Source organism: Leucopleurus acutus, assembly GCF_964270905.1.
Source record: "Leucopleurus acutus genome assembly, chromosome: 16".
NCBI lineage: Eukaryota > Metazoa > Chordata > Mammalia > Artiodactyla > Delphinidae > Leucopleurus > Leucopleurus acutus.
Genome location: NC_139158.1, coordinates 47,717,249 through 47,743,423, shown reverse-complemented (window position 1 = coordinate 47,743,423; position 26,175 = coordinate 47,717,249). Strand labels below are relative to the sequence as shown.

Here is a 26,175-nt window from a genome sequence, read left to right as displayed (position 1 = left end):
TTTATTTGGCTGAATTATCTAACAATGTTATTAGCACTTTATGATAAGAACACGCAAGAGGGAAGAGATATGGGAACATATGTATAACTGATTCACTTTGTTATAAAGCAGAAACTAACACACCATTGTAAAGCAATTATACTCCAATAAAGATGTTTAAAAAAAAAAAAACACCATTCCCCACACGATACTCTGCATTTTTCTGTTATTATGAGCAATTTTAGATATCCTCTTTTTTCCTTCCCCTTCCACAGACTGTTCATATGCCCTTATTATCTTGATATCATTCTGAGTCTTACATCCTTTTATTCTTGAAAATATACTACGTTGGCAGGCTTGAATTTTTGTACCAATAATGTTAAGTTTACTATTAACCACAAACCTGGCCAAACTCCTACTGCCTTTCAGAAGCTACCATATATATCATTCATTCCAAGTGACTATTTTGGTTTTTATTTTCATTTATTTATACAGCACACCTAATTCTTCTAAGTGGTCAGTTAATAGTTTACAAAACCTAGACCAGATGAAATCCAGGAGTATTAAGGCTTTGAAGGTGTGTTTTAATTTAATTTTAAAAAGAATTAAGATTCCTTAAACTCTATAGCAGCATACGCATCCTTCCAAGCATTCCAAAACTCTGAAGGGCAGACAGAATTTTCTGTTACTACAAACATAAAAATCATTGCAGAGCTTGCGAACATTTCAAATATAATTATGAACAATGCAGACCTGGAACTGCCTTTCCATGGAGTTGTCCTCTTAAAGAGTTAGTTTTTCAGATATTTTTCCAGAGAGTAGTTTACTGGAGGTGAATAAAATGAATTCAGTGCTATACAAAATAGTAAAAATTTTTATTTACAAATTAATAAACTATAATAAACATGACCAAACAACAAAGAAAGTTATTGGCTTCTATTCATTATGGCTAGAAATATAAATTATTTAAACAAGTATCTAAATTTGCCTCCTGCTTCCAGATAAATTAATGTATTGCATATACATATTTTCAAGTTGTTCCTAACTCTTATTCAGACTTAAGACTTGGGCACCCCTCTATTTTTTACATAGAATTATAAACAGTCTTTTAAAAAAGCTAGCAGAGTAATAAATATAAAAATTTTATACATCCTATAATCTGGATTAATTATGATTAATCTGTGGAAATACACAGTACAAATCTATCAATCATACACAATTAGGTCTAACTGTTATATACAGAAAATAAATTTTACAACAGTTTTTATTCATATTCTGGAAAGGTATAGCACTATTCCCAATAAGTATTCCTTCCATCACTTCTGTATACTTTATACATTCTCAAACCAAAAAGAAACAACATACACCTATTTGACTTTTTGCTTTTTTCTTGCTTGAAACTGCTCTGTTTTGTTTTTTACAGATTTAATCAACAGTGACAAGGCAGGATCGACGGATCTCTTGTGTGATTCCTTCTGAATTTCACTCTCTTTTTTCTTTACTGCCTGAGTAAGTTCTTGTTCTTTTTGTTCTCTCTGACGGGCTTTCTCCTCAAGGATTTTTTCCGTAGCTTTTGTTTTCTTGAAATTAGGATCTGAAGGATCCAAATTGAACAAGTGGGAAGTATACATTGCCTGAAACCGTGCATCCTTAACATTGACCTGCAAATCCAAAAGGAAAACATAAATAAATAAAATTAGTAAACCAAAAGGCCCAGAAATGGGACCAAATTTCGAAAGTAAGTGAGTTGATTATATAAAATACAAACGTGGGCATTTTGCATTGATTCATTAGAAAACTGTTCTCCCACAGATCTTCAATGGAGTTTTTGTTTGTTTTTTTGCGGTACACGGGCCTCTCACTGTTGTGGCCTCTCCCGTTGCGGAGCACAGGCTCCGGATGCGCAGGCTCAGCGGCCATGGTTCACAGGCCCAGCCCCTCCTCGGCATGTGGGATCTTCCCGGACCGGGGCACGAACCCGTGTCCCCTGCATCGGCAGGCAGACTCTCAACCACAGCGCCACCAGGGAAGCCCTTCAAGGGAGTTTTAAGGTTTATTCCTGAACCGCAATGTTTTTCATCACACAACGACAATATCCTTGAAAGGGAACTATCCTAGTCTATGTATACAATGGCCTGGAACGACACCAGCCACTTAGACCGAGCGTCTGGAGGAGGGGAATGACCCCTGGAGTAGGCAGGCTCCTCCACGCTTACAGTGTGAAACCTCTTTCTGGCTGGGATAATTAAGCCGATAATTAAGCCAATGGTATCTCCTGCTGGAGTTTTGTGCAGTCATTGCATTCTGAGTACATTAAACTTTTTTTCAACCTTCGTGCTAAAATGAGCAGCTACTGAGGGTAATTCATACAGCAAAAGATTTAAAGATTAAAATGGGAAAGATGGCACCCCTGAGACCAAGATCCGGTCAGATACAAGCCCCGAATTTATCCTTTATCTTTCTATAAGAACACTGTGGTCCTACATGTTAAGAGTGTACCCTTAACTCCAGCCAGGTCTTCAAGTATTGCCAGGCACAGGGGTGACCAGCCAGAAAGGGAGCATGACTCACTGCCACCCATCATTCCCATGCGAAAAATGAGTCCACCCGGAGATGGACTGTAGAGTTACTTAGTTATAGTAAGGACGACAGACGTGATACCACCACCACCACCACAACACTCATGAAAAATGTTTTTATGCATGATGATTAGTGTGTGGAGACAGTTCTCAAAATAGAAGATCTGACTACAAATCATTCTTTGTTTTTAACTTTTCATAAGAAAATCAATTCACCAAAAAGTTCAGTGGAACAGCACACACATGGAGCTGACTTAACAGAAACCGGAGCTACACAGTGGTTTCAAAGTCCCTCTCCACGCTACTTAGAAGTTATCTGTACGCCCCTCTCAATTCTCTGAACAACTTCAAAATCTCTCCCATCTTCTTCTGGGTCTATTCTTCCATGCTAATGGATGGAAGTCATCAAATAGTTCCTGACAGCTGTTGTAGGTTTTCTGTACAGGGTTCAAACTCATGCATGGGGACTGTGTGGTCACTAGAAATATGTACTTAGCAAAAGGAGGGAAAAGAGGGAGCAATGGAAACAAGAAACAAAGCAATTAAAAAAGCATGGCCTACTGCACTGGCCTTTGCACACAGAGTGTGACGCGATGTGATGTGAACCTGCTATTTCTCAGTCAGGCTTAATGATGCAGAACTTTCCCAGTGTGAGCATCACAGTGCATGTGATTCTAACACTAAAAGCTACATATTTTGGTGCAACATGGCTACCAAAATAGAAGCCAACTACATCACCTGGTGCTCAAACAAAGAAACACCCCATGGATGAACTGGCTGTGTTGGGCTGAAAGATAGTAGCTTTGGCTCCATGCTCAATTTTTTTTTTTTTTTTTTTTTTGCGGTACACAGGCCTCTCACTGCTGTGGCCTCTCCCGTTGGGGAGCACAGGCTCCGGACGTACAGGCTCAGTGGCCATGGCTCACGGGCCCAGCCGCTCCGTGGCATGTGGGATCTTCCTGGACCGGGGCACAAACCCGTGTCCCCTGCATCGGCAGGCAGACTCTCAACCACTGCACCACCAGGGAAGCCCTAAGACGCTCAATTTTTATCTCCAGAGCTGACTTTAGATATAACACCAGCTTTAAGAAGATAATGACTATTGTCCCTGGTTACCTCAAAGTCATCCTCCAATAATTCCTTCTTCTTCATAAGCTGTTTTTTCTTCTTTTTGCTCAGATTCTGGTGCTCCACAATCTTGTTATAATTGAAGTGTTTCTTGCTCTCTTCCTCCTCATCCATCACGAGCAAAGCCATTTCAGCCTGTGGAGAGAAAAAAGAGTTCAAATATACAACAGTGCTTTTCTTTCCCTAAACAGGAGTATAGGGCACAGATATCCCCCCAGGAAAGGAGAACCGAGCCACCAATGCTCCGGGATAACACTTGTCATCCGTAAACTGATTGTGGATTACCAGAACTCAAAACGAAACCCAGAGATCTCTGTACAGTAATGGGTATAATTTTTAGAAGCAACATCACTGACAGCAGGAAGCTTTATCTAAAATCCAGACCATATTTCACCTAGTGTAACTGGTTAGTAGGCTGTAGAAATAAGAGTCCTCAAGTCCCCCAAATAAAAATTTCTCATTTTCAGTTTGTTCTTTTTAAGCAGACACTAAATCTAGCAAACATGTAGTATTTTGTGATACAAACTAGACTTTCCAAACATGCTTTAGGAACAAGGAATTCCTTTTTTCTTTTCCTTTTTTTTGGCCTTTACTTCTTCAATGTTGACACATTTCTATGAAGGCAGGATCTTAATATTTGCTTCTGTAATCTAATATAATGCTTGTTTCTACTAAATAGGTATTTTCTACTGACCATGGGATTAAATGTAAACCTTCAAGAATCAAGTAAACAACCATGTACACTAGAGAAAATACAGAGTGTGCTATGAGATTCCTGTGAATCTTCCTCCATTACCACTTTAGACTGCTTTAATTATGTCTCCCTTCCACCACCAGTACCCGCAGTTGGCTTTCTTTTTAGAGCCATTTTCTACAAAAGAAAGGTTTTCTTTTGCTCCTTAACTCTGTGAACATTACTGCACATGCAGTAAAACATGCATTAAGATGCAGAGTTTAGGTGACCAGTCAGGCTCCCTTCTAGACAGTGTTATGAACATCAGTCTTGTGAACACTGTTGACTCCAATTCCTGTCTCAGAAAAAATACATATTACTCTGTGCCATGGATCTTTGGAGGCACTGAAGCATAAAGTTCACTACACTTCCAAGAAAGACTAATTTTGTACACTAAATTTATGTTATTTTCAATAATAAAAAGAGAGAAATGAGCATTGAACAAGCCATAAAGCAAACCCTGTATTACAGGGTTTAAAACTTACGGCATTATTATTTTAAGGTTTTTATAGTACTATTTTTTTTTGGTCTCACTTATAGTAAGGGTTTTGAATTAAATTGAATTAAAACTTGTGGCATTATTATTATTTTTTTTTTTATTTTTTTTGGCATTATTATTTTAAGGTTTTAATAGTACTATATTTTTTTTTTTGGTCTCAGTTATAGTAAGCGTTTTTAATAATAAGATATTTTCCTCTTAATCACAAAGGGACATGCCTTGGGTTTGAGGTAAATTTTAACTTTGTACTAGCTGGATACTAGTTGGAGAAATTTGGTAAAAAGATGACATTTAAAAACTATGCTTGGGGGCTTCCCTGGTGGCGCAGTGGTTGAAGTCCGCCTGCCGATGCAGGGGACACGGGTTCGTGCCCCGGTTCGGGAAGATCCCACATGCCCGTGAGCCATGGCCGCTGAGCCTGCGCGTCCGGAGCCTGTGCTCCGCAACGGGAGAGGCCACAACAGTGAGAGGCCCGCGTACCGCAAAAAAAAAAAAAAAAAACTATGCTTGGGACTTCCCTGGTGGTGCAGTGGTTGGGAGTCCACCTGCCGACGCAGGGGACGCAGGTTCGTGCCCCCGTTCGGGAGGATCCCACGTGCTGCAGAGCGGCTGGGCCCGTAAGCCATGGCCAATGAGCCTGCGTGTCCGGAGCCTGTGCTCCACAACAGGAGAGGCCTGTGTACCGCAAAAAACAAAAACAAAAAAAACTATGCTGCTGAAATTCTTATTTATAAATTCGTAACTAAAATAAGTTTTTTTTTTTTTTATTAGGGATACTGGAAACACATGGATAACTCCACTTGAACTGTACATATCAATTATCCACTAAGCATGTAACCATGACCATGTCTTACCTTTTGTCTTTCTAGTTCAGCTTGTTCCTCTGGAGATGTGCCATCTTTTGCAGATTTTGTTGATTTCTTCTTTTCTTTTATACCTGGCACAACAAACCAACATAGGAGGGTTAAAAATTATAAGACTATCACAGCAACTATCTGTTTATACTATTTTATTTTAAAAATTTTGTTTATAACAAAAATGCAAGGTATCTATCAATAAATATATAGAAACTAAAGAAAGTAAAAAAATATTACTTAGATGACTATGGGTATGAATGGAATAATAATAGTCTGGAGGGGATAAGTAAATATTACAAAGAAGGAATTTCTTCTGAAAGTCATGTATAATTATATATACATCAGCTAAAAAAGAAAAATCATAAGATCATTTCAACAGATACAGAATAAGTACTTGATAAAATTCAACATCCACTCATGACAAAATATATACATTTAATAAAATTCTATTCAAGGAAATCTTTACAAAGATTAACAAGATAGATTTGATATACATGTAATACAGTGTGCTGAACTGTACTACAAAGTGAAAATAAAAACACTGTACTACATAATGAGAAAAACAGAACAGTTGGCTTAGTATGTAATAAAATGTAGCATCATACATCACTGGAAAAAGAAAGGATTATTCAATAACTGGTGCTAGGCAATTTGTATTATTCTGCAAAAAAAAATTTGAGCTATAGATGCATCGCATAATTTACAGGAAAATAAAATGCAGATGTATTAAAGAGTTAAACATTAGGGAAAAAAACCCTATGAGAAAATACAAGGGAACAGCTACCTGATCTTAAATAGAAGGAATGTTTTCTTAGCGTAAGAATAATAGGAGAAATCACAAAGGGAAAAAAAACAAAACACAGGTAATTTTAATATATAAACTCTTAAAACTCATCAGCAAAATGAAAAATTCATCTCTATAATGACAATTTGACGATAACTACCTGTAAGTAAAAGTTTAACAAAACCCTTTCTCTTTCTCTGAAGATAAATTTGATCTTTGTTTAACTTTCTGGTTCTATTATTATTAAACAAAATTACTCATGGGAAAACTGGCTCCTGAGTAGAAAACTGACTATATTTTCAGGCACTCAGGGACTTCTGGAGAACACAAGGTGTTAGATGAGGCAGTAATACACGCAGTTAAGGGCACTTGACTCGGGAGCAGCTGGCCTGGGTTTAAATTCTGGCTCAACTACATTCTAGCTGTAGCAGTTTGTGCTTGTGTCCTTATCTGTAAAGTGGGGATTATAATACTTGCACCTACCTCCTAGGGTTATTGTGATGACTAAATACACTAAAAAATGTTAAGAGCTTAATGTCTGGCACATGGTGCTATAAACTGCTTGCTATCACTGTTATAATAGTCTGACTATACATATATAAGGTATCTTGGGTTCCTTGGTGATCATGCAGATGCTTTGATTTTTCTTCCTTTTTTTGTCTGTTGGGAGGGGTTCAGGGAGAATTGGTGTCAAAGTATGAAGAACTACTCTGAAGAGTAAGAAGGTTCAGAATCCACAAAGACATGTTCTGTTACTCTAGAATGTTATTACACAATCTCAACCTTCTCTGAGCTGCTGGACACTGTCTTATTTGGATAAGTTGAGTTCTCTCCTTCCAAATGCAGAGAAACCAATGGTCTCTAAAGTATTAACAACAATTAATGCTTCTACAGCACTTACTAGGCACCAGAAAGTACTGCTGTTTTATTCCATTTTATACAGGAACTGCTTTAGTCCTCACAACAATGCTATGAGGTAGATTCTGTTATTTATTACAATCTTCACACTGTGGGTGAGGAAACTGAAACACAGAGAGGTTAAGCAATTTGTCTCAAGGTGAGTAAGTAAAGGAACCATGATTCAAACCCGAGCACTCCAGCTCAGGCTCTCTGTTAATCACCCATACTTCACCCCTTCGCTATCAAATGTCATTCTCCCTGGAAGAGCCATTTCCATTTAAAATGCATTTTGTTGTAAAATAATAAAGTAAAATTCACAGAACATATAATGATGGCTGAACAACCGCAGCTAATGGGGGATAACAGGAAGTAGAGAGAAGCTTTAGAAGCTGCTCCACGTGCACTAGCCCTGCTGCACTAAGGCAGCCCTGCCCAGCTGAGAGAACACACCTGCACATAAGTGTGGCCTCGTTCACCCCTCACTGCTACCACGGCGTCTGTCTGCACTTTTAAGAAGAAATATCATTATATGTAGCCCTTCCCCTAAGTGAGATAGTGCTCCTATCTCAAATGTTTTTCAGGGAATGATGTATCTGCTTTAAGATTATAACCTTTTCTCTGTTGTAAGTATGTGCACGTATTTATACATATAAATATCATCAAGGGTCCACTTTCTTAGGGTCTGACTCCCACACCCTAAGTTTACCTCTGCTCTCTTAAGGCAATAGCTCCTTTTGAAGTGAATGGACAAGTGACATATGCAGAAGATCATTCTGTGGCAGGGGAAAAAAATCAGGCTGTATATGATTAATACATAAAGGAGATAAAGATCTTCACATACAGCTGTGGGAAATAATTTCAAAGAGCCCACAATGAACTGTTCCGGATTTTATAACAACCTGGTGAAAAGCCATAAAAATAAACTTGAAAGGAAGACTGCAGCAAGAGAGGAAAAAAATCTCCAAGATGGTCAGGGCTAAAAATGATATCCAATTTTAGTGTGATGAAAATTTCTTTGCTCATGAAGAATTTACTGTGTGCTACATTGAACTGTTTAGTCAGAAGATAAATAATGTGTAGAGACCCTTTCTGCACTGTTAACAAGATCATATTAGGTGGGCATATCTTTATTTTTTTAAAAAAAGCATTAAAAAAAAAAGGCATTTTCCCTTTGGAAAGCTTTCAGACCTAATTTAGTGAAGAGTACTAGGGAAATGAAAGTCCCTGTTCTGAAACGTTATCTTTATTTTTCAGTGAATCTTTTGGCAAGTAAGAGTCCACATCTCCTGGGACTGTGGCAAAAAGGACATATAGATGATTCTAATAAGCTGAATATTAACAGAGACTTGAAATTGGGTGTTAGGGTTTTATAGTTAAGAAAAAAAAAATCTGGGCTTCCCTGGTGGCACAGTGGTTGAGAGTCCGCCTGCTGATGCAGGGGACACGGGTTCGTGCCCCGGTCCGGGAAGATCCCACATGTCACGGAGCGGCTGCGCCCGTGAGCCATGGCCACTGAGCCCGCGTGTCCGGAGCCTGTGCTCCGCAACGGGAGAGGCCACAACAGTGAGAGGCCTGCGTACCGCAAAAAAACCCCCAAAAACTAAACAAGCCTTACTGAGGCCACTATCCCTTTAAGCAAAAAAAGGTAACAATACATCCATGGAAAAAGATGTGCTGCAAACAACTGATCTGTAAAAGGAGTATCTGTAAAAGAAATTCCATTTTCCATTACTTGTAATGTCAGAGAATTGTTCCCATAAAAAAGTTCTTCCAGGGCTTCCCTGGTGGCGCAGTGGTTGAGAGTCCGCCTGCCGATGCAGGGGACACGGGTTTGTGCCCCAGTCCGGGAAGATCCCACATGCCGCGGAGAGGCTGGGCCCGTGAGCCATGGCCGCTGAGCCTGCGCGTCCGGAGCCTGTGCTCCACAACGGGGGAGGCCACAACAGTGAGAGGCCCGCGTACAGCAAAAAAAAAAAAAAAAAAAAAAAAAAGTTCTTCCAGAGTGTTCAGTTGAGAGCTTCTTGTGAGAGAGCAGTTAAGAGAGTTCACTGGAGGGCAGACTGCTCTCCATACTGACCAGACAGGAGTGGTAAGCCCCCTAGCAATTTACTCTTTAGCAGCAAGTTCCTGCACCCAAGATCACTTGTCCATCATCAGATAATCTTCCTCTGGACCGAGGCATTCTGGCTTTGCTTGGAAAGCTAGCAAGTCCTTGTGTCCAGCTCTTATACATATGGATCCTGGCTCTGGCTTTGGTCTTTACACAACACACTTGTAGAGTTACAAAAAGTAAAAGGGAGCCATTAGGATTCAGGTTCTATCATCTACAACTGGCCCTTGTGCAATTCAACCACGTTTTCAGTTCACTCCTCTATAAAGTGGGCTAAAGTTTGGATTAGAGGACAGAATGCATATAAGAGCATTTGTAAACTGTAAAACTACATATGAGCAGTATACTGTAAGCACCCAGCATACTGGCTGAATGAATCAAATATGTGTGCCTTATTATTAGATTTTCATGGTGGTTTATCAAATATCTAAAGTTGTCAAGACAAAGGATACATTCTAATAGGGTATATTTAACATGTGATGTACTTTATTTCACTCCTACTTCTTCAAAAACAAAATCTTATCAAACAGTTTATGCAATTAGCACTAAGCAAATTTCTCCAATACTTCATTTCTACAAGAAAAAATAACTTTTAACTCATTCTAGAAATACATTTTCAAAACTCTCATCTAATACTGAGTTTGCAGTTTAAAGAAAAAATAGAAAAATTATAGCAAATTTACAGGGTAGGGGGTAAAAACTTAAAAGGAAAAATTAGAAAAGATTTCTAGTACTCATATTGGTTCCTAACCCGAGCCAAACACCAGGTCTGGCATCAGTAACTGAACTCAATTTCTCCATATTTTGAAGATCGTGTAAGTTTAGCTCTGGGATTGCCTAGGGCAAAGGTATCCTGGCTTAAAATGTCTCTGTCCTGCTCAACCATGGAGCTGAACTATACACCCTTCCAAACACTAATGCTTTTCCTCCTATTTCATGGCGGTTCCTTCTGTTTCATAAACTTTCCCCCTACCTTCCAGGTAGTACCTTCTCCAGGAGGACAGAGTACCTTACGCAGCCTCCTGACTTCAGAGCCCAAACCTGCACCTCCCTCTCTTACCAATGCTTTCTACCCCTTGTTCCACGGTTTGAAATACTATTTAGAGGCTACCGATTCCTAAGTCGGAATCTAGGAGTTATGCTAAATGCCTTCCTTATCCAAATAAAAAGATCGGCAAGTCCACCTCCAAAATATATCTAGAATCCCATTTACTTTTCTCCTTCCAATTCCATTACCGTCGTGCTGTCTAGACCAACCATCACCTCTAGACCTCTACAAAAGCCTGGTCTCTTAGCTCTCACCAATGCCTTTCTTCAATCTGTTGTCTCTGCAGGACCCACAGTAGTATGTTAAAATGCATACCACATCACGTCACATCCTTGCTTTAAGACCCTTCACCGGCTTCCCACTGTCAGTAGAGTAAAATCCAAATTTGTCACCGTGACACAAGGCCCTGCAGGGTCAATCCTGTGTCCCAGCCTGGCCTTATACCAAACTGCCCCTCTAACCATGCTCCAGCCACACTGGTATCTTTCCATTTCTCTGACACCAGTTCTTTCTCACCTCATAGCTGTTCTACCCATTTTCCTCTCATTTGCAATGCTCTTCCCCCAACTCTCTCTGCCTGACTCCTTCTCATTCTGCAGGTCTCAGCTCAAACGTCACCATCTCAGAGAAGCTTGCTTTGCCGACCCTATATAAAGAAAGTTACTCTCCTTCTTCCTCCCAGTTATATGCTCTGTATTACCCTATTTATTAGTTCCTTTAAAACAGTGATCATATTTGCATAATATTCTTATTTGTTTACCTGTTTAGCATGTCTTCCCTAAAACTATAATCTACTTAAAGGATGTAACTTAGCTTCTATTATTAGTGCTGTATCTCTAGCCTAGCAGAGTGCTCGGCACCTGGTAGGCACTCAAAAATATTTATTGATAGAATGAATAAACATGTCAAGATACCATTTTTTAGTCCTAACTTTATCTAAAAAGAAAAAAAATTCACTCTTTTGTTTTTCTTTTTCCTTAAAGCCCTTAAGCCCAGATATAAATAATTATTCCTAGAAAGTATGCTGAAATCAAAAGTATATCAAAAGCAAGCAAACGTAATCTGCATTTTCCCTTGGAACTTTGGATACTAACTTTAGGGAAAACTATTCACAATTTAAATGTGCTGATTCCAAGAAACAAGCTACCCAAGCCACCAAGCTATTTAACTTACTCTTTGAATCCTACCCCGAGTTCTGCAGTTTGACCAGATTTCACATGCCAAATGAAGCACTTTGGAATGAGAACAAGGAAACTATAATGCTTCGCATTTCTCTGTTATAAACTTGGTTTCCTGAAATCGGAGGATAAGGCTAAAATCCATCATCTTCTAGAAATGACTGCTCAGGTATGATAAAAAGCAGAATATGCTAAGTTTCCATTTCCCTTTCCAATTCCTAAGAATCTCACATCCTATAATAGACTTTATTCATCTTGATCTCCTTTTCATCAATAGAATGTCAGTGATAAAAGGCTATAACAACCAAGAAATAATTTTGAGCAATTTTGACTTTCCTGCTGAGAACTATTCTGGCCCACTAGTCACAAGGGACAAGAAGCAGGGAAACTTCATAAAATCCTTCTCTTTACAATGCCAGCTTGGAGTTGCTCCAGCAACAAGCCTTTGGGGTTCATGTGTGTGGTATGCAGAGCAGGGGGAAGCAAAATGCATGAGAACAAATGGAAAATGCTTACAGTGGTCCTGCACTGACTTGTCCAAGTATGGCCTGAACCTTACCACACACTTTTATACACACACACAATTTATACATACCAAAAAGGTAAGAATGAAAGCATTCAGGAAAGAATGACTGGTGCATGCGCAATGGAAACAAAGCTCCCTGGATATAGGAAATCAGATACCTGATAGTTTAGGGATTCAAGGAAAAAGGGGAGGAAGCTGGCTTTCAGCTACAATGAAGCTCATAATGAAGCAGAATAAATGAAAAGGGGATAAAATGAAACATAGATGCTTTTGTCTATTTGAGCCGAAAAGTTTTCATACTATGAATGAAACCCTGTTTCACACATGTAAATCATGTAAAAATTAAAAAAAATCATACACATATCCACAAATATATAAACAAATTTATTCCATGCTTTCAATTCTTCATAGTCTGTGCAAAGAGAGACGTAGAATGGATGTGTTATAATGAAGCAGTGAAAGCACTCAAAAATATGACTTCCTTTTTTTCCTCATCCTTTTATAGTCAATCTGTCTATAAGGATATTTCCCAGAAAGGCATCTCCAGTAAACTGTTAAATTAATCATATTACCCAAAGTTTCCTATAATGAAATTATTTCTTGTATGTACAGGGGGCATGCTGACCCCTCCTAATCCGATCAATGGTTACATCCCATAGGACAAACTTGCTTATAAGCCACTAGGGAGCTATACAAATTCTAGGAATTTTATTTTTTATTTTTTTATTTTTTAGTGAAACAAAGTGTTTATCAGAAGGAAAAAGAGTATGTGTGAATAGGCACACACAGGCGGACTTTAGATTCCAAGTGAAAACTACAAATATGGGCTGGCTTACCTATTTTTTTAGCTTCTTCGGCAAAGTATGGGTCATTCATATCAACATCAGAGGGAACTTCATCTTCACTGGCCTCTTCAGCAAGAGCCTTAAAGTTGAATATAAAAATACATACAGTTTATTATAAGGACCAAAATATACAAGCGTCAAGAAAAACCGTACTTCTTTTAAATCAAGCAGTTCAATCTAAAATTAAAATAGTTTTTTAAATGGATCAGTTTATAAAATAACTCCTGAGTAACTCTTTTGTTTGTTCAACAAATACTTATGGAATACTTAGTAAATGCAGGAACTATGTAGGGCTTTTGAGAGAAATGAAAGTTATCGGATACATGGTTTTTGTCTTCAAAAATTTTACAATCTATTAAAAGAAGTTATAGACACATAAACAGACATATATATAGTAATAGTAATAGTAATTCAAGATAGGAAGTGCCAAAGAGACAAAAATAAAATACAGACATTCAAGGAGAAGAATACTTTGAGATGGGTGATCAGTGAAGAGAGGTGGCCTGTCTCATCTCTCACGAAACTAAGAAATGGCAGTGATTATCAATAGCTTGAAGTACTGCATTGTGGGTTATCTTTTAAATCATTAAAGCAATTCATCTGCTGCTTATTTAAAGAAAATGATAATGAACTTACCGTTCTCATCACCCAACTTCAACAATTACCTTGTTTTATCTATAATCCACTCATGAAAACTTTTGTGCTATTTTTAAGCACATCTGTTGGTTACATTTTCCCTAATCAAATCTGAACAGTTTACTAAATTAGTATATTTAAATTTTAAAAATCAAGTCTATAAAATACACAGAACATATGCAAACTGAGATCAGACTAACCAGATTGAGTTTATCCCCAGGAATCTAAAACATGAGTCGTTTCAACAAAAACATTTAGAATGCACATTGCTAAACATCATCCTACATGCTGAAGAAGACCCACCAAGCTCTAAAAAATATTCATTTTGATATTACTATCCTTTTAAGAACAAGGGCTTCTAAGAACTTTTTCACCAAACTATTATAACCGATTCATCAGTAATATGATGTTTCTAACAAAGATTATGAAATACTTATATAGCTAACCACATATTTATTCACATTTTTTTAAACTGTTTTTTAGATCTAAATTATAGTATATCAACTATGGCGTATAAACATATTCATTTCTTTAGTAATAATTCCTCAATATCAAATTGAAGTCACGAAGAGGAAAAGGGGAAAAAGTATTTTTAACTTGAATTCTTGAAACTCTTCTATATGTGAAGAACCTCGGGAGGTGGAAGAGATCTGCTGGAATCACCAAGTCCAGTATAGAGCTGAGTCTAGAACAAACTGGGCACTCAACTGATGTATTTTTAATATTATTGATAAAATGAGTCCAGTCTAAGCCCAATGAAGGGAAAGCGTTAAAGCAGAAGATACTCAAAGCACCAAATGAAAATCAAAGACAATAGCTGCTAAAGATCTCAGAAAAGAATGACTACTTTATTGACCCCATAAAGACTCATTTGTAAGTCTTCCAATAAACTGATGGCTTAATAACTTGTGGAATTATTCCACTTAAAAGACATTTTACTGCCTGAGAGAGGCAGCATATCAATGGGGGCAGGGCTCTTACCTCATTTCCTCATTTTACTATCCATTTCCAAAAACACTGAGTATAACAGGAATTCAAAACTCACTCCATTGCATCATTCAATTTTGTAGCCCTCTTTCAATATTACAGCTCTTGTACCAAAAGCACAAGCTTACATCATACGGAGAGAAACAACACAATACAGTAGCAAGAGCACTGGAGCAAGAGATCTGGTTTCTGGTCTCAGCTTGGCCATTAACAAGCTGTGTATCCTCAGACGAATCACTTAATTTTCTACAACTATAAAACGTCAGGGTTGGACTAAAACTAATCATTTAAGATTCCTAAAAGTTGTAAAATTCTGTGATTAGTGATACCATCTTAAGACAATAAATGCATTGCTAGAATGCTGCATTTCATTGACAAGATAGAGTACTCTTATTGGCAAAAACCCTAAGTGGTCTCTGCTATTACTAAGGACTCTAACTCTGGAAAGATGTTATCCCTGAATGATAGGAGTCAAATCAGATTTTTCACAGACAACATATTAGCACAGAGAAAATATCCCTGATAAAGGAATCTAATGACAATATGATGTTAAAAGATCTATACAATAAAATAATACTGAAAAGTGAAAAACGCAGCTTGAGAAACGGAAATACAAAGAAAAAATTTCATTCATGTTGAAAATTTCTCTATGTATACATCCTCAAGTAAAAATGTCTGTATGTACCTCTCTTCCTCAAAAACACAGAATAGAATCAAACTGTCTTACATCTAGAAATCGACTAAACTATGCATTTATTTAGGTAGCACATAAATGTAAAATATTAGAGCAAGGCAGTTAGGTTAAATGATACAGGCTTCGTGTATCATTATGCAGCCTTGCAGAAAACACTTCACCCACCGCAGTGAGTGGTCACATTATGAGATACTAGATGCCAAGCACCTGGTACCTTCTGATACTTAGTGGTTGCTCAATAATTATTCGGAATTATTCAGTCATGATTATCACTGATACCTTTTGTTTCTTTTTCAGTCTTTTTTTCTCTTTCTTCTTCTCTAAAAATTGTTCCCATGGGGTCAGTTTATCCTTTCCTTCCAATTTGTTTTTGACCATCTCTTCTGCACTTTCTTTAAGGCCTAAGAGAAAACACAGATAAGTTAGTTTAAAAGCTTCATTCACTGAAAAATGCAATTTACCAAAAAGGGTAATTTACATGTATTTACTAGAGTAACAAGATAAAATGCAACACTACAATGTCACAGAGTAATGTAGTATCAATCTATATCAAAGCTATTTCCCAACAACAAATGACAATAAACCTAACCAAACTGAAATGAACAAACCAACTCAGCAAATAAATATATGGTCAAGCTACTAAAGAAAACTCCTTTATTTAAGCTCAAAATTCATTTCTCTGTACTTAATTGAATTGCTTGAGACACTAAGAAAAATTCTGGAACAAAATCTTCTCAGGATATGACTACTAATTAATCTTGGGTAACAAAAGGTAAGTGGTCTTTAACATAATTATTTCTACTTGCTTCTTTGCCCAAGTAAAATACTGTATTCCCTGGAAACTACATGTGACTAACAAAAATTGATTAGTAAGGCAATCCCTGTTGAAATGCCCCAGGAAGAAAGAATTCCTGTAATTTCTCCTCAAGAACTCACTCTGTGAATCCACATTTTTAAGATCAAAAGGAGTATCAAGTTCAGATTCCACCTTGTATGTTTAAGTTCTTTCAATGATATTATTCTATCTTGTAGTTATCTCTCAAGGTCCTTGTTCATTATATTCTGCAGTTCCTGATTCATGTGTCTAGGTGGCTTATGAAACAACTAGAGTGGGGTGAGAAGAAAGAAAAGGCCCCAAGGCTCATCTATCAGTTCATGAAGACCTCATTACTGTCAAAGTAAAGGAAACGTGACCACTGTGTTATCCCCTTTGATAATACAGATGTTTGTTTTACTTTGTAGTGTCTTGGGGAGGTCATGGTTGGGTTTGGGGAGAGGGAGTTTTAACATTTAGAGGACACAAAATCCATTAAAAAATTAATGGAATGAATCTAGAGACAAGGTCAACCCAGATTATCTTTCCAGATACATTCTAAATTCTAAGAAAGTGAAAACCATCCTAAGCATATAATAATTCCCCTTTCCCCTGATGAGTATACTGAGACTGAGAACGTTCAGCAACTTGCCTAAGAACACACAACTAGGAAGCCATACAGCTACAATTTTAACTCCTAACTGTCCTCTATACTATTACCAGATACATGTGAAATGCTGGTTTGATATAAAATAAAGAAACGTATAGCCCACGAATAAAATCTAAAGTTTTGGGCCTCAGGTTCCTTATCTGCAAAATGAGGTTAGTCTGGATCAGAAGCATGCAAATCCCTCCTCCCACATACACCTTTTTTCTCCTAAAAGAAAATATTTGGTAGAAGTCCAAATACACAAAACAGCTAAAAGTGGTGCTTTGGGTCCTGAGCCCCAAAGAATAGCAGAAACAGCTGGAACAGATGATCTATAAGGTCCCCTCTTTGGCTCTTAAGCCAAGACTTAATCTCTAAATTTCTGTAAGTTAGAAAAGTATTAAGGTATATGCATACTCAAGGTTATGTAGATTTGTTTTCATGACATACTGCTGGTATGCCTGATTTATGGGATACTCTGATTTACGGGATGCCAAATCAGAAACACAACTCTCAATTCAAAAACGTTTCTTATAAGAAAAACACAATCACTTTACTAAACAGTTTTCAGGAGAAATGTGAACTGTATAAAACATGTCCAGATCTCTGACTGAATCAACAGATACACAGCACCTTAGGAAATGTAAACTTGGATCCTCATTTGGGAGAAAGAAGCAAATCCTGACAAAACAAGTTGAGTTCGAACAGCAAAATAAAACAATTTATATATTATGCCTGTGGGTCAGCACACAGTCCAGTCTCAAATTCTAAATGCACAGTATTGTGTTATTAAATATGATGTTTAAATAATAATCCTTAAGGTATTCTAATTTCCTCATACATTAAGAAAGATTTTATTACTCCAAAATACTAAATTAAGTAATATATTTAGAGTGTTTTTCCCCCCCGCCAAAATGTATTCTCTGGTTAATTTTAATCCTTGAAACTTAAACTCTGCTTCTATCTCGGCATGATGCTAAGAAAGGTGTTACTGTTTCTTTTAGGTGACTAGAACATTACTTTAATGTGTCTCAATCTCTATGAACTACTCCACACATGACTGGGTCTTGACATTTTTGGGGAATATGGATACCTTTAGAATTTGATAAAAACTATGGAATCTCTGGGACTTCCCTGGTGGTCCAGTGGTTAAGACCCCACGCTCCCAATGCGGGGGGCCAGGGTTTGATCCCTGGTCAGGGAACTAGATCCCGCATGCTGCAGCTAAGACCCAGTGCAGCCAAATAAATAAATAAATAATTTAAAAAGTAATAATAATAAAATGTAAAAAAAAACCCAAAAACCTATGGAATCTCTCTCTCAAACACTGTACTGGAAAAACTTGCATACAATGTTCAAAAGTTTATAAATCCTCAATGCTCATTTCTATGTAAGGATCCAAATGGCCTCAGGCAAACAGCATTACCAGGGCAACAGAGGTCTAGGAGAAGACGGGAGTCCATTTCCCACTATTTCAAAACTTATCACTGACATTTGTAGGTTCTACACCAGGGTTTCTCATTTCAGTACAACTGTCATTTTGGACCAGATAATTCTTTGTTGTGAAGGACTGTGCATTACAGAATGTTAAGCAATATATCTGGCCTCTCCACACTAGCTGCCAGTAGCCCCCAGTTATGAAAATAAAAAAATCTCTCCAGAATTGCCAAATGTCCTCTAGGGAGTAAAATCACCCCTAGTTGAGAACCACTGTCCTAGACAATGATTAGAAGTCATTTCTTTCCTTCCCTTTTTCCTCCCTTCCCCTTCCCTTCCCTTCCTTCATTTTTTTGTGAAGGAAGGTGCAGCATTTATTGCAGGTGCCAAACAAGGAGTCCAGGGTAGCTAATGCTCAAAAAGCCTGAACTCCCCAATGGGTTTCAGCAAAGCATTTTTAAAGGCAAGGTGAGCGAGAGGAATCCCAGGGTATGTGATCAGCTCGTGTACAATTCTCTGATTGGCTGATGGTGAGGTAACGGGGTACTGTCATAGGCATTAACATTATCAATCCTTAGGCACCAGTAGGTCTGGGGGCTATGTGCTCATGGTCATCAAATAGTTAATTTCTTCCATTTGGTGGGGGTTTTAACATCTGTAAAACAACTCAGGAAATGTGCATTATATACTGTTACCTGCGTACTTCAGAGAGGAGCTAAAGCAGAGGACATGGGGGAGGGGTCTGTCTTAGGAAGGCCCCATAGGGTCATGCTCAGTTACAGTAGGAAAAAGATACTGAGTCAAACTTCAGTCACCATTAGTTCAAGATACCATAGGTTGTTTCTGAGGGAACCAAAAGGTGATATAGATCTGTTTCAGGACAGGTGATTGGAAACAATTCTCCCTTTCTTGTTCTTTAAGCATTAGAAGTCATTTCTGAAGAGAAGGGCTACTTCATTATTTGTATCACATAAATTATTATTTTTGTTTGGTACTTGATTATAATAATGTCTTTTTTTAGTTTAGAAGTTTCAACTGAGTATGCCTTTTTTTCCAACTAGAACAAAGGCAGCTGAAGTCACCTTCTTTTGTATTGCATAATATTTAGCATAGTGCCAGACACATAGTAAGTACTTAATAAGCACTTAATTGATCTGTCTTGAAGGAGGAATTCTTATTTCAAGCCAACTGTTTGATCTTTCATGTTTGGAACATAGTCTCTCCAACAGAAAATGAATCAAAACTTTAGGATCTAAATAAATGGCCTTTATCCCAAAGTGGTTCATGCATTTTTTTTTTTTTTTAGGACCTATGGCTCTAAATAATTCATGAAATATTCTTCTTGGGAAATATTTTTCTGGTATTTAGTTTGTTTACAACAATAAAGAAATAGTATCTTCAGTTAAATACAGTCTGTAATTTTTTGCCTGGCTCTCACTTAATACACCAAAATAGTAGAATGACAAACATATTGCAATGAATTAACACACCACCATGATAACTTAAAAATGCTTTGTTCTTGCTGTCATCATGAGGTCATTTAAATCTCCTGCCACGGATCACAGCTGTTTATGTTCTAAATTCTTAAAAATATGCCCATTCCAGAAGCTTCCTGGCATATGCACAAGAACATTCTTCAGACACTTTTAGCTTCATTTGAGAGCAGCCACTACGTGACTGAAAAACAACTTCATTATAAATGTCTAGTTTTGTGCGTTTGTTTTTTAAAAATTTAAGCATATAGGCAAGGACTGCTGAATTAGTTAAAAATAACATCAATAACCCTACAAATAAGGGGTGAAAAATTCTTTTAAAACCAACCATGAGCACAGATGACTGAATTATAACAATAATAACTTAAGCGCAATTCATTCAGACTTATTTTGGCAGTTTGCATACACACAAAAATTCTTTTAAATATCCTTTCAAAATCCACTAAAGTAAGAATATACATTTCTTCTGAACTTGCTCATTTGAAATTTTGAAGTCTTCAAGGGACAGGACATGATTAACTTAAAATAACTCAACTAGGTACCATGGCTAGTTTTGTTTATAAAAACAAAATACATGTTTTAAGATTTCTGATATAGGCTGAAACTGGCACTTTTTTATGTATGTGAGAACTTAGGATCCATTGAGAATACTTATGAACACTTATGGCTCAGTCTTTATTTATGTATGTTGTATGTTTAAATGAGACAATGTTAACACTCAATCCCAAAAGTACCCTTTAAAATGTAACTAACTACCACCGCCAACTGAACTCCCAACTTGGAATTCACTCTGTGTGTAACCATGCCCTGAGGAACACTGACATCAAAGGCACCCTTTCAAACTAGTCAGTTTTCCCCAATGGTGTGGGGAGAGGGAAGGAGACATTTACTTATCCTTAAAGCATATCAGATAGCAAAACTATCAATCTTTGTAGTTTTTAAAGATGAAGATTTTAAGTGTTTCGAACTTGGTTCAAGATTTGTTTAGAACATTGTTCAGACTTTGGTTCATAATTCGAACTTCTGTAAATCCCTCTCTCCTAAACTCTTACAGTACCATATTCTTTTATTCTGCACTATTTATCACAGCTGCAATTTTATGTTTGTGTGATTATTTTTTTTAACTATTATTAATGGTTATCACCCTTACTAGGTTGCAGACTCCATGACAGTAGAGGCCACGGCTTGCTTTTTTTCCCCCCACAAAGGTAACCCTATGGCTAGTGGAGGGCCAAGTACACAGCACATGCTGAATAAATGTCTGCTGAATGAATGGAAGTGCAACTGAAACGATACATGAGTCAAATTTGTTCCCAACCTTACAGACAGGGAGCAACAGTTCATGAAATTAAAAAGTAAAATAACAACTAGCCTCGGGAATAACAGTAAATAGCAAAATTCAGAGCCAACAAATGCTCCTTGTATGCACTTAATATTGTTAGAATACCGTTATATCTACTATATGGAAACAATACAGACAGCTATAATAAATATAATAAGGATAAAAGGGTAGTATAGGTAAGCTACTTAGACTGGGAATGGCTTCTCATATAGCATTTAATTCTCTTTCTCCTAAAACAGTCAATGAGGTATTCATAGGAGACACTCTCAAAGTATGTACTAAATGAAGAAATGTTAATGCTTTTTGTTGTTGTTCTTTGTCTAAAAGCTGTTTCAGTGGGTAGCAACTGTTTTGTATTTGCCTTGAATTTGAGCTTATCATTCTCTAACCTCTTCTGAATCTCCTTTTACTCTCCTGTAGAATGATGTCTTCCATTTGCAAGTATATTCATCTTACTGTGAATCAACCTGTCCCTGCTTCTTAGAATCAAATGTTCTTAAAAAGCTGACTTCAAATACAAGACATTTGGGCTTCATTAGGGAGTTATTGTTTCCTGTATTTGTCTGTACTTTATTTGTATGTTTTCTTTGCCTTTCAAGTAGTTTGTGATCACAATGTACGTAATAGCAAGCTGTCCTTAATACTAAAGTAAAATTCTGGCCAAGTCTGATGAAACTATTCTGGTCTTTAATTTGTGGCAAAGAAGATCTATTGTTATTTTTTATACATAATGTTTATAGACAAGGCAGAAAAATGAAAACTTTAATGAATGGGTAAGACGTAAGGAAATGAAGGCAATTTTTTGGAATTTAGTCAAAATAAGAAAGCTCAAACAGAAATGTTATACTAGCTCAGAAGTAGGGAATTTTCGTTGGGGACATGCACTAATCTGCTCCGGTCTAGCATGGATCTTGGGTTTTAATGGGCTGTTAGCCAAGGAGGCAGGAGGCAAAGTTTGGAGTCCGATCATGATGGCAGGTCCCAGAGACCACTACCACGAAGCCAGGATCCTTTAGTAGATGCTGCTCCTCCTCCAACAATTTAGAAGGGATACATGCCTGTTTGGGCTTTGGCCATGGGCAGAACAAGGGAAGTAAAAACACATTTTCCCCCCAGAGAATTTATAACCACAAGTCCACAAATCCATGAGTTTGTGGCTAGAATTCACACTATTTGTGTGGCCCCAAACACCCTAATCCAAAAATTTGGTTTCAATAGGTCCAGGATTGGAAGTGCCCTTAGGTACCTGGCAAGTACTCTCTAAAAGAAGTATTTTTTTGACTCAGGCCTCTGAGAATTCCCATAGGTAAAGAAAGATCCAAGAACAATTAGATCACAATCAAAATTCAATATGAACCAGAGTAAGCTGAAAACCAAATAAGTCAGACCTATAAGGACTATAGATTTTGGAATTAACAGAAACAGAATATAAAATCAGCACATTTAAAAAAACAAAAGAAATTAAAAGATTATGAAAGGTATGAGACAGATTTGGGGAAGAAAAAAAAGTTCCAGAAATGAAAAACATAACTGAAATTAAAACGTCAACCAAGTTACACAGCAGAGGTAAAGAAAAGATTAATGAACTGAAAGACAGAATTGAAGAAATTACCCAGCATGCTGCACAGATTCAAAGGTATGGAAACTATGAGTTAGATACAGAATGAGAAGGTACCACACATATCAAATGGGATTCCCAGAAGGAGAAAATAGAGAAGATGAGGAAAAGGTAATATTTTAAGAGAAAATGGATGAGAAGTTCCCAGAATTTTAAAATGAATGGAAAGTTACTAATCTTCAGGATTCTGGGTATCCAATTAATTCTAAGCAAGAATAAAGGTACCAAGCAAAAAATTACCTACATATATCATAGTGAAACTCTAGAACACTGAAGTATTTTAAAAGCCAGGGATAAAAGACAGCACTGTGGAATAAGGCCAACCCTTTCCTGACAGGGTTCAGAAGTGGGCCCCTGGGCCCTGGAATTAAGGAAGTGTATTCTTTAGTTACACAGGCTTCCTTACCTGTAAACTCACATCAATAGGGCTCAAGGGGAAGCCCTGAGTTCACAGTAAATTTGCCCCTCCCCAGAAAAGGATCAAGAGGTGACCAGCTCGGTGCATCCATGGCAACAGCAGATACCCTTCCCTCCCTAATCCTCAGCATTCAGCCTCACCACCAAAATCTTGAACCCAGCAGGAATAATCTCTCTGTGACTTTTATCCCTTATTCATCTTAGTCACCACCAAAAGCTCCTAAACATCAGGTTCCCCCTAATCTTCCATGTTCTAATCCTCAGAAGTTAACTATACATCCACTCTCTCTGTCACTATCTCCCACCCCCTTCAATTCTCTACCACTAAATTCCCTGGAATTCACAGTACATCATCAGTAAAAACTCAATTATTTTATCTCAACATTTTCTTCATCTTCTTGCTCTAACTGAAGCCTGGCTCTCCCCTGAAGATACTGCACAAGGCGGCAGCTTCAAGTGTTTGTTGGTGCTGCTGGTGGTGGTGGCAGCAGCGTTTGGTTTCTTCACAGAGCGCTCACACCAACTGGCCTAAGGGAGGGGGTGGGTGTGTGGGTCATTAGTGCTCTTTATCCAGTTCTAGGAAGTGTGTTACAGGTCCAGGGTTAGGCAGAGTAACTTACTGACCAATAAAACAGAGAACCAACCAATAGATCCACACAGTTTTGAAATATTGGTACCTGACAGAGGTGACATGTCTGATTACTGGGAGAAAGGAGAGATTATTCAATAAATGGAAGAGGATAAAAAACATCTGCCATGTAGAAGAAGTTGAAATTGGATTCCCACCTTATATCATACCAAAAAAAAATAAAAATCAACTCCTGATGAATCAAGGACTTAAAAGTCAAAAATCAGTCCCAAATGATACAAACCCATCTCCCATCAGTGTTAACAAAGTTACGAGCTTTAATGAGATATAGTTCATATACCATATAATTCACCCATTTAAAGAATAAAATTCAATGTTTTTTAGTACATTCACAGATATATGCAACCATCACGAGAGTCAATTTTAGAACATTTTCTTCTTCTCAAAAAGAAACCCTATCTCTCTCCCCTGCAGGACACTCTGACACCCCCCCCCCACCCTCCAACCACTAATCTATTTCTTGTCTCTATTGTCTGTTCTGCATATTTCATATAAAATATGTGGCATTTTGTGACTGGCTTCTTTCACTTAGCATAGTATTTTCAAGGTTCATCCACTTTATAGCATATATCAGTACTTCATTCCTTTTTGTGCATCCAGACTTTTCAGAAATACTTATAAATTAGATGAAAATATACACAACGGAAAGCAAAGGAGTGAATACTGAAATCTGGATGATGGTTATTCTTAGTTATGGGGAAGCAGGAGAGATCAGATGGATAAATTTAAGTTGTTGCACAATTCTAGCTTTTATAGTGGGTTTACTTTTTACTAAAAATAAATAAATAAAAGAAGGTCATGCTGGACCAATGATGAAAGAGTGTCTTAATCCAGAGATTATAATGAATACACTTATGTGAACTAGAGGTACATAAGAATAAAAGGACAAGTTTAATAAACTTGACTATACCATTTTTGTTCTTCAAAAGACACTCTGAAGAGAGTAAAAAGAAAAGTCACAAACTAGGAAAAGCTATGTGCAAAATATATGGCTGATAAAAGACAAGCCCAAAATATAGGAAGAACTCCAAACAGAGGAAGAACACCTATGAATCACTAAAACACAGACAAAGAACACTACATAAAATGGTCAAAAGACATGAACAGGTATTTCACAGATAAGAAAGCAGGAAAAAAATATTCTTTTCATTAGTAATTAGGCAAATGCCTGAGCAATCCTTTAAAAACGTAAGTTAGGTCATATCACTTCCATTTCCCACTGCATTTCAAGTAAAAGTTAAAGTCCATCCAGAGGTCTACAAAACCCTTTGTGACTTGGGCACCTCTCTGCCCTCACCTTCTATTACTGTCCACTCCCTGGCTCATTCTGCCTCATTATTCCTGAACAAATCAGAAATGCTTTCCCCTCAGGGCTTTTGCATTTATTGCTTCCTCTGCCTGAAATGTTCTTTCCCAGGATAACACACAGGGTGCAATGTCTTTCCCATTAGCTCTTTGTACAAATGTCATTTTCTCAATGAAGCCTTCCCCTACTGTCCTTTTTAAATGGCTACCCCCTCCCACCCATGAACTTCCTGTTCCCCATCCAGGTTTTATCCTTTTGTTTCTATAGCCCTTAATCATCATCTGATTATTTTACCTATTTATTTGTTTACCAATTCCCTTCATCCCCTCTCCCCCAATGTATACACACTAAAATGTAAGACCCCACAAAGGCCTGGATCTTTGTCTGGTTTGTTCAGTGCTATCAGAGAAGAGTCTGGCACACAGAGCAGGAACTCAACAAATATTTGAGAGTAATACACAAATTGAAACCATAATGAGATACCATTACTTACATACTCAATTGGCAAAAAATCACCTGACAATATAAATTAATGGTGAGGATAAAGAGCTATGGGAACTCACACTACTGGTTAGAGTAAAATGGTACAAGCACCTGGGAAAACAATTTGGCATGACCTAGTTAAGGTAATTGTGAGCATGCTGCACAACCAAGAAATTCTACACATATCCAAGAAATTCAATATATACCTAGGTGACAAGTCCAAGAATATTCACAAAGACATTGTTTATAATAGCAAAACACCACAATAACCGGCAATAGAACAAATATACTATGATATATCTATAATGGAATTCTATGTAACAGTGAAAATTAACGGACCATGTCTTCACATATGGATTATGAATAACTCTCAAAAACAGAACGTTAACAGCAAAAAGCAACTGACAGAAGAATACACAGAGGATGCTTTTATAAACTTCAAAATTAACAAAACTAAATATAGGCTGTTTAGGGATACATGCAT

General features: G+C 37.4%; 1 protein-coding gene across 1 annotated transcript in view; it reads right to left on the bottom strand.

Moving 5' to 3' along the window:
- Window positions 1–714: 714 nt before the first annotated feature.
- The window catches only part of ESF1 (ESF1 nucleolar pre-rRNA processing protein homolog), a 58,583-nt gene continuing 33,122 nt past the window's right edge, over window positions 715–26,175 (bottom strand). The window contains exons 10-14 of the mRNA XM_082857560.1: window positions 15,763–15,884; window positions 13,158–13,245; window positions 5,773–5,855; window positions 3,675–3,821; window positions 715–1,640 (exon numbers count right to left, since the gene is read on the bottom strand). Of these exons, the coding sequence (XP_082713686.1) occupies window positions 1,347–1,640; window positions 3,675–3,821; window positions 5,773–5,855; window positions 13,158–13,245; window positions 15,763–15,884 (734 nt within the window). The 3' untranslated portion in view covers window positions 715–1,346. The remainder of the gene's footprint in view (window positions 1,641–3,674; window positions 3,822–5,772; window positions 5,856–13,157; window positions 13,246–15,762; window positions 15,885–26,175) is intronic.